This window comes from Sebastes fasciatus, chromosome 1 (genome assembly GCF_043250625.1).
Source record: "Sebastes fasciatus isolate fSebFas1 chromosome 1, fSebFas1.pri, whole genome shotgun sequence".
NCBI lineage: Eukaryota > Metazoa > Chordata > Actinopteri > Perciformes > Sebastidae > Sebastes > Sebastes fasciatus.
The window spans coordinates 27,026,176-27,035,924 of NC_133795.1; the positions used below are offsets into that span (position 1 = coordinate 27,026,176).

At 40.8% G+C, this 9,749-nt stretch overlaps 1 protein-coding gene across 7 annotated transcripts in view; it reads right to left on the reverse strand.

The window, feature by feature from the left end:
• LOC141770799 (tubby-related protein 1-like) overlaps window positions 1–9,749 on the reverse strand; it is a 41,004-nt gene that overhangs the window by 14,291 nt on the left and 16,964 nt on the right. For 4 of the 7 annotated variants that reach the window (XR_012594629.1, XM_074640676.1, XM_074640661.1 and 1 more), the window contains exons 2-4: window positions 1,961–2,048; window positions 1,772–1,858; window positions 1,067–1,115 (exon numbers count right to left, since the gene is read on the reverse strand). Coding sequence is in view for 6 of the 7 variants with exons in the window: in XM_074640676.1 (XP_074496777.1) it covers window positions 1,067–1,115; window positions 1,772–1,818 (96 nt within the window). In the remaining variant the exon portion in view is untranslated. Of the gene's footprint in view, window positions 1–644; window positions 970–1,066; window positions 1,116–1,771; window positions 1,859–1,960; window positions 2,049–2,180; window positions 2,200–9,749 lie in introns of those variants that run through there. The other 3 variants (XM_074640655.1, XM_074640687.1, XM_074640668.1) reach the window with 3 other exon arrangements.

Below are 9,749 nucleotides of genomic sequence, written 5' to 3' on the forward strand. Positions count from 1 at the left end.
TCACCACAGTAGTACTATAAATGGTTTGGGACGCTGGATTACTGACTGCCTTCAATCCCTCATGCGTGCTTTTGCAGATGCATTGCTCAGCAGATGAGCTCCATAAACTTGGACATCGTCTATCAAGATGCAACTTTATGTCAGATATGAAGTTGGTCCATGCTGTAGCTGCCTAGAGAGATGCTTTCCAGTTTTGAAGTCATGTCTGAATAGTGTATTGACCTCACTCTAATGATACTGTTTACTTCCCATGCTGACATTTGCATACAGAGCAGTTACCTCACATGTGGGTCAGAGATTATTTTCCTACATAATCATTCTTCTAAATGTCTTGATTCAGATTTAAACAACTGAAGTATTCTACATCACAAACTAAACACAAGGCAAAACAATGTCTCATGAATGCATTGCATCCCAACTCTAAACTCTGCATGGACAGTCCAACTGTAAATATTGAAATAAATAAATACATATTGTTGTATGACAAAAGCAAAACTGTTATTTGACTTTTATTAAAGTAACTTTTATCCCTTAGGGGTCTTTCCAAATATCAATGCATGTCATCACACATGTAATCACATCATATTTGAAAGTCAATAATAAAAAAAATTAAATCCCCCAAAACCACAACCCCACCCTTTTACCTTCTCTGCAGACATTGCGTGGCCTCTGACTTCAGCTCTACCACTGCTTCGCTTTAGAGGTTAGAATATAAAAAGCAGGGCTTCTCAGCAGAGGAGATAATGAAAGAGTGAGAAAGCCCTGTACTCACTGAGTCTCCATCAGCAGAAAGTTGTTAATAGGATTTATGTGTAAAGCCATCTGCTCTGTAGAGACACGTCAACGGGAGAAACCAACAAAGGCCCGGGAGGAGGGAGAAGACTTGTTTATCAAGCGTCCACTATCCCTAGACCAAAAGTCTCATGTTTGTGTCCGGGATACTCGTGCAAGCTTCAGCACAGCTGTCACAAGATTTTTATCCTTTTGTCTTTCCTTTACACCTACAGTATTTTACTGTACTGGATATTGATGGATATATTTTTTGAAATTTAAATAAAAAATGTACCTGAACTTGCAGCTGTGGGTCTGAAGCAGAATCCTCATCCTCTTGAATCCTGAGGCAAACACAATTAAAAACACATGTTAGTAGTGAACTGTAATGATATTAAAAACGTAGTCATTTTTCTTTCTCATTTATTACAATTGTGTCATTTTGGTGTCAACAAAATACTTAATGCACTTAAAAGGAATGCATTCATTTGCTATATATGATCTGAATCACTTACTTTTACATGTGTGATCTGGAGTAGGGCTGCCACTAACGATTAGTCTCATTATCGATTTACCTGTCAATTATTTTCTTGATTCATTGTTGGGTGTATAAAATGTAAAAGTAAAGCCAAAGTTGGCATTTTCATGTTGCTTGTTTTTTTTCGACCGACAGTCCAAAGCCTCAACAATATTTTGTTTAATACCATAGAAGACAAAGAAACCAGCAAATATTTACATTTTAAAAGCTGGAACCAGTGAATTTTGGGCAGAATTGCTTCAAAACTATTGATCAATTGCAATAAAAAGTTGCTGATTAATTTCCTAGGAACAAGTCAAGCTTTCCCGTGACACTTATTGGTTTAGCACCACTTGGCTAGTACCAGCGGAAAGTGGGTGTGGTAAAGCAGTAACCAGGCATCAGGTAGGAGTAATGGAAGGCATGAGGAGCACATTCAACACATGCAAGAGTCTGTGTTGTTGTGTGGTAATGTTGACATACCTGTCCTGTGTCCAGGCCTCTTTCACCATGTGATTGTGGAGGGGCATGGCTGATGTATAAAGGTAAAGGTTTCATCCAGATTTTGGTCTTAATGAGCAAATGTGAGAAAGAGAGTGTACAGACAGAAGGATATACAATGCATTTAAACTTGTATGTATTATAAAAACATGCATTAATACAATCTCTCACCAAGTATGTTGTGGTTGTCAAGGCTGCAGTGTGACTGTCTCCATCCAGCTTGTGAATGCCCACACGGCGCCATACACGTCCTGTTGCCCTGCAGAGAAAGGTCACATGATCCGACTTCTAAGAGGCTTTTTAACAAAACAACAGCTTCCCCCCGTCGACTACTGCACAACCAGTAGGATGCCCGACCCTTCAACTGGGATTACTCTAATCAGCTACTCACCATCTGTGAGCATTTCTGCAGAGGTTCCCAAGAAAAACAGGAATATGGTTGGTGTGTAAATTCACCTCTAGCAGGGGAAAGTAAAACAGATAGGGTTTTAATTCAGGTGTGTATATCTAAACCAAGATAAATGTGCACAACAATCAAGAGCCTTGAAATTAGAGAGGGTGGTTTATGGCCAGAAGATTTCTTGTTTGGATCCCAGACAAGCTGGGAAGGTCCAGGTATAAAAGGTAGAAGAAGTGAAAAAGAAAGGTTCTCTGTAGTGGAGCAGCTCCATGCCCTGTATTTGTGTGCAGCAGTGTGACTGTGAAGCACGACGATGTTAAAAATATGACATGTGAACATATTAAAAACAAAGTGTGAATACAGTATATTACAATAAAGTGTGATTTCCTCAGTCAACCACCAGATGCTGCTGCACCCCAAGAGACAAAAAACAATGCAAGAAGCAGCAGTGAGACACCAGGGGGCACATGGAGGTACTGTAACTTACATATTTAAAAAAATGACTGGCAAAACCTCAACGGTAATGTTGAAAAAAAGTTAAGAAAATACAATTATCTGTCGTAAAGGTGGTTTTCTACAACTTCAAACCCTATCTCAGTCCGGTTACAGTCTCAGAGTATACAAGAGGAGATGCGAGGAGAGTAAGTAAACAGCTGAAGTGAACAATAGCACATGTGATAAGAAATAAAGAAGGAAAAGTAATGTGTTTTTGTAGTTTTATAAGGCCAGGCCTTTTGTCTCTCCACATCACCGTGCTGCTCACGCTGTCCAGTCTGCTGACTGTTGAAAAGGGTCTAGACTAATGGCTTTGCTGGCATTTCTGCAAACGCTTGACAGTAACATGGCAGTTGGCAGGCGGCCTAAGGAAGGCCAGCGACCTCAAGGGAGCAGCGGAGAAGCCATCAAGATCTTAAAGAGACAGAAACCACAGTGCGTTTCTCACCATATACTCTGCGTTTCCAAACCCATTTTCATGTCAGTTGTGTTTTATTACTGCGAGCGAGATGGTAAACATTGTTGAAGCAACGAGAAGCAGCAGGAGTATACCAGAGAGGCCGTAAAACCAGCTCTTACTATACCAACAACTGTAACAACAAGCCTGAATGAAATGAAAACACATTAATCATAGTTATGGCGAAACGGGGACCATTCAGAGCAGTTGTACAAACACTAAGCCAGGAAGAATTATGTTGAATACATAAAAGGTATAGAGCTTCCAGTGGCAGTGACCTGTGTTTGAAAAGGGGCCCGTATGATGATGATATTTTAGTTCACCCGTGGGTTGAGTGCTGAAACAGCACGTTGTTGAGGACGTGAACCCGGTGGCACTGTAAAGCCGGGTGAATCATCAACTCAGAGAGGGCCCGTATCTCAGGAAGGACAAACAATGAAGACGAAACAGGGAAATCAGGGTTAAATGAGTCTATCCCCAATGGACGGATTGTTTGAGGAAGGTGGACGGGTACAAAAGAAGACAATGGCAGGAGGTGTTGTCAATTCATTATAAATGAAAAGATGCTATTCAGGGAAAAAACGGTCTCTTGGGTTGTAGATAATATGAAACTCACAATCTCACACTGTTGATTCAACAAGGTCACATCCTGAAAATGGAGAGACGAGGTTACTATTCTTAGATTATTAACGCTGGTGTGGAAAACAGTATAAATTTTGGGCTGAGGGTGGCGCTAGAGGAATGGCAATGTGGTTATATCGAATCAAAAGGGTTCAGACTCAGCTTGTCAGGCTCAGCTTTGAGAGCCATTTCACACCAAGCACAGATTTTCTTCTGAAAAATGTGCACGGAAAATTATAAAACACAGATTTTTTGGGTTCTTATGATCGCTTGCATTCGGACGGACCTCGATATCAGCGGATTTACGCCTGTGGAAATATATGTTTGACCGATGAAAACCTTTGTTCCAACTGAACAACCGTCGCTCTGCATAATAACTAGCCATGTGTTTCTGTTTGTTGCACGGATAGTGAGTATTTTTGGGGCCTCGGAACAATGGCCGTTTGTTTTCGGGGTAACAGACTGACTTTTTGGACTATTGGTGTTTCGGATTAACAATTGTCCGCCCCCTTCTCAACATCCAATAATGTACGACAAACTCTACTATCTCAACAATCAAATAAAGGACAGAAGGATAATATATGGGTTGAGATCGCCTAGCAGCTGGGATACGATGAAGATGGTAATGTAGCGGATATGCACCTGCTAACGTTATATGTCGGTCATGGAACGGGGCTATCCACAACAGCTACAGTTAGCATCACATTTGGGATTCGATTAGTTTGTGTATAGTTAACGTTAGCCGATTAGACATCCTCTGAGGGTGTTTTTGTTGTGTGAAGTGGACACGGGCAAACTTATTTGGCCTCATTGACGAAAATGGAAGAAGGCAACGCGGATAATTCACACCGGAACAGGTGCGCATAGTTGTCACACAGAAAATGTGCACGTGGATTTTCCGTATTTTCGCACCGCACTGATGAGAAACGGCTTTGACTTGTCAGACTTAGCTAAATTTTCCTTAGCGTTACTTTTTCCAAGTCAGCTAAGATATTGTTAATGATGTAAACAATTCTTTGCTAACATTAATTAATTAATCATGCAAATTGTGTTCACTTGTGGACAGATATTCAAAAGCGTTCTTGTATATGTATGGGTTTTGATGGCATAGTTACACATCAGCCACCACAGTGGACCCGAGTGCATCATCCCATGTACTGCCACCCACTGGCCAAACTGTTGTAAGTGCAACGCAAATTTCTCACAACCAAGATGTCTGACAGACAGCCAGAAACGCTGAGCAGCTCAGGAATATCTTGCCAAGGAGGAGTGAATTTGGTAGCATCAAGTAACAACCAAGGAGTAATACATTTGTTAAAATTATTGATTGAAGTATTGATTTTATGTTGGGAGAAAATTATGATTAATTATCTGTCCACTAAACTGGACATCATGCATCACTGGCTATATTTCAACTACAATAAATACTATTACTTTGACTTTATTGTTCTTGAAAACACTTCATCGAAGAGTGGAGAGGCTGAGGAGTCAGGAACCAGGTTTAACAATTTTTGCATTGCATTTTATTAGAATATATCAAAATAACATGTTTTAACATGTTTGAATACCAATGTTAGCATGTTAGCATGTGCAGTGGTACTCTTTTCTGTTAACCAAAATTTAGCTCTACTAAGTTAAAGTCTGTGTAAAAGCAATGACTTTGACATGAAATAAATCCTCAGAAGCTGGTAATAGTATCTCAAATGTTTACTACGAAAAAAATTAAAAGTTACAAGATCCATTCGTCATTTTTGGACTCAACTCGGTCCCCAGACTAATTAAAATGTTAGACATATGATATTATACTACAGTATATCACAACATTTGTTTTCATATTATTTTTTTCCAATGGCTCTTGTAGCATACATATAATTAGTTTATATGAGGTAATATGCATTTTAATGCCTTATGGATGTTCATTTGTTGACGTTTACGGTAACAGCATGCCACGTCAGCTCATCGCAAAATACTGAGGCTGATGAGAATTTGGTCATTTGTTTTAGAGTAGAGGTACCTTGTCATAAACAAGTGGAAGAGTCAAGAGCAAAGTCTTCTGGGGACCATGCGTGTCTGAACCAAATTCCATGGCAACTGTCTCTGTCCAATATTTGATATGGCTAAAGAAAAAAATAAATTGTACAGGATTTCCTTAACATTTGCACCTTTAGGGTCTCAGAACTCTATTGGATACAGTTTTGTTAAGAGGCCTTTAACATTTTTTTTGTTTTGGGATAAAATTTGGTAAAAACAAAACTTAACAATTTAAGTTTAAAAGAAAAATCTTTTTCCGTGAGGTATAGCTGGTCAAGTGAAATATCTCATCAAAACTGCACATGTAAAAAATTAAACGACCCTACTTCTACTTGTGAGTATGTGCAGAGTTCAGTCCCCCTGAAGGGTTCCCGGGTTTCCCACTTCCTAAACTTGTATTAGCATTTTCTGCTGCCGTCTCAGGAGTTAAGATATCAAGTTTCTATTCCTCTCAACACAAAATTATCTCTTTATTTGCACACATGTGGTCTTCACTGGACCAAAGGGGTGACTTGGTGAGAAGATAAAGAGACAACATTGAAACAAAAGTTCCCCGTGAAGGTTCGAGCTGCAGCGTGCCAAATCTAATAAAGAGCAAATTGAGAACATCCCTTCACTCACTCTGTTCCTTGTTAATAAAATCTTCTCAGCAACGTAATAGGGGATCATATTATGGCTGTAAACATAGTACATTACTTGCCCTTATTGACCCATAAGAGATGAAAAAAACTGGAGGGGAGGCCATTGAAATACACAATGAGTCAGCGGTGACGACGTTACTGCTGTATTGTAAGCTGGCTCTCAACTGGATGGTCCCAGTGGAGACACAGAGTCCTCAGACACTGGCGCCATAGAGACTATTAAGGCCAACTCAATCCTCAAAAGTACACTAACATAGATATGCACACAGATATGTGAGTGAATGCACATGTATGTGCACTGTCACGCACATGAACACGTGATATTAAAAGTGTGACTGATGAGCTGCATAAGAGCATACTGGTAATCTGAGGACTTTTGTGATATATGGACCATTATGGACGGATTACATATAATATTGTATCGAATAGTTGGATGAGCAGGTTTTCACATAATATTCAGTGTTTAAACCTTACAGTAGGTCATTTGATCTTTGCACCATTCCCACTGCGTAGAAAGCTGTGTGAAGGGTCAGTGCGTTTGAGAAGAATAACAGTAGTTTCAGCCCGGTCGCACTAAGTGATGTATGAATGACACGGTAATTTGTAAGTCATTTTGCGTGCAATAAGAACAGCGCTCTTGCTTTTTGCATGTCATTTGTATACATCATAGTCTGTATCGACTGCAATATAAACGCATCTGTGTAAATATGCTACGCTCAGAGCTATAGTGACGTAGAATACAAAGTGAATAAGACTGCTTAAGGCTGGCCCACACTAAAAGAAAATTCCCAAAGGATGAATGGATGAAGTCATGGAGACACGTCAAATAAACACTCACGTTGCCACAAATTATCACATTGGTCCTTCATTTCTGAGTCCATCTTACAACTACTTCATGCTTTGCGTTTTGCATTAGCTCATGCATTAGCCACGGCAGCAATGACGGCGGTTGTCCTTCCATATCAGTCAGCTTGGTTCTCTATTGGCTGTCGTTCTCTCCCACGTGACTGCGCCATCGGCTGTCCTCGGGGTTCCCCACACACAACAGGATATGGAATCATAAATATTGAACACGTTTAATATTTACGATTTGAAATCAGTGCGGCCAGGATGGACTACCGAGCTGATGGACACTAACGTACCTCACACCACAGGAATATCTGAAAGATAATCTTTAGAACCATCAAATGTTGGGGAAAAAAAAAAATTGGGGTCTTGCTGACGATTGTTGGGAGGGGGGAATCGGCTTGATTCTGGTGTAGTGTGTACCCTGAATTATGGTGGGTGGGAGAGGAGGTGGATGGGTCAAACAAACAGGACCGGTGTTCGTGTCCCAAAGTGTTGTTGTTGAAGTGTTTTCCGTCGTTCTGTTACGTTGTTTCTGTACGTATTTTACTTAGTTTACGTACTTATTTTAAGCCCAACCATGATTTTTTTAGTGAGGTTTCTAAACCTAAGTTGTTTTGTTGCCTAAACCTAACTGTGGCCATTAGCGTAGTTTTGTTGCATGGTGTAAAAATGATACGCGAAAAGAGGTGTACAAATGACACGTGAAAAAGGCTAAAATGCTTTTTCATGACATGTGGAATGTCCTTGTAATGTCCTGCTATTTATACGCCTTCCCATGAGATCGGGTTGGTAGTTTACAAACTTCACCCAACTTTCAGTCCAGCAGGAAAACAGAGAGGAAAGACTCATTTTTGTCATTTGTTTTTAAGCATGATTTCTATTTGTACTGTCATTATCAGTCCTGCCATTATTTAACATTTGAGCACACTGGGATAAGAAAAACATATGTGTTATTTCACACAGATCTCCTTCCTGCCTGCTCCTGGCAGTTCTCTGAGCACTGTGTCCTCCATACAGTATGACACCTGCACAGAGAGGCTTTACAATAAAGGAAGCACAACATAAGAGGGAGAGCTTACCCTTGGAATATGAGAATATATAACACAAAGGAAGGTTAAATTACTGCGCGTTAGTGAAACCATTGGTTGTGTGCACATAAACCTACTTCCTACCATTGAGTGCATTATTCTTTTCAGTGTCAATGTTGCAGGGGAGGGAAAAAAAAGCACATTTGGAGCGCTGCTATAAAGTGTTGAGAAGGAAGCGACGTGGAAGGTTAGATAAGAATCCCTGAGCCACGAATGAAGGCGAAGCAGCCAGAACCTTGTGTGAACTGTAACACAAGCAGCGCTGAGCCTCGTGAGAGCTTGACACACATCTGAAATGGAGGACTAAGTATCCAGGAAACAGTGCTGAAGCTTGCATTTCCTATTCTCTGGGTGTCAGTGATAGAAACCACGGCGATATTCAGACTGCCGTGGATCCCTAACAGACGAAACAGATGCCTTAACGACTGAGCTGGCACGAGGTGGCATTACCCTGAGAGCAGAGAGTAAAAGTCCTGGGAGCGGTCACTGCCCCGAGTCCCCGAGAGAGAGAAAGAGAGAGAGAGAGTACAAAGAGCCAGAGCTCCCCTTCGCAGACTTGTCCCCTCCGTTCTTCTGAAAAAGGCAGTGCTCTTTTGAAATGGTGCCAATAGAGGCTGACCCAAATCCTCGCAGCTGAAACTTTTACAAGCTCAGTGTTTGCGAGCAGGAAGAGAAAGACAGAGTTGAGATTAGTTTGCAGCCCCTCTGCCTTTCCTCTCCTCTTCTTCGAGCTGCCTGAGGTGTCAGCACAATGATTCACGCTTGCTTTGTTTCATTTAAAAACTACAAATTCTTCGAGAATATGTAGAGAAAATGTTCTGGAAAGAAGACTGCATGTGGAGAGAAAGGATTTAAAGTATATGCATGGACATAATTGCTTAAAAAAAGAAGAGTCAGTGACGTCACACAGGAAGCTGTCTTGGATATTGCCTGAGGAAAGATACTAATGAGTGTCTGTAGCGTGGACACATTCGAAAATTAAAGTGCTGTGCTCTATCCAGGACTCGCACGTTGGATTATTTTAGTGTTTTTCCAAGCAAAAACATTATCTTTGGATTCGCTTGCACCCAGAGATTGGACCCTTTCCTTGCCCTTATTTTCACTTCAGAGCTCCATGACACAGTTTGTTACTTGAGGATGTGTTGTGGTAAACATCCCAGACCACTCGTTTGCTCTGTTGTGTTGACAGTAAACATTTGTTTCCTCTCGCTGCTGCAGTCAAATTTAATCAGAACCTCAGTCGACTGCAAAAAAAAAAACAGACTGAAAACACAGGCAGGTGCAGAACAACTAAAGACGTCCGGAGTGACTGCCGAAAATGGGAACTATGAGGCATGTACTACCTGGGACTGATGCCAACTGCTGACAAAAGGCTTTA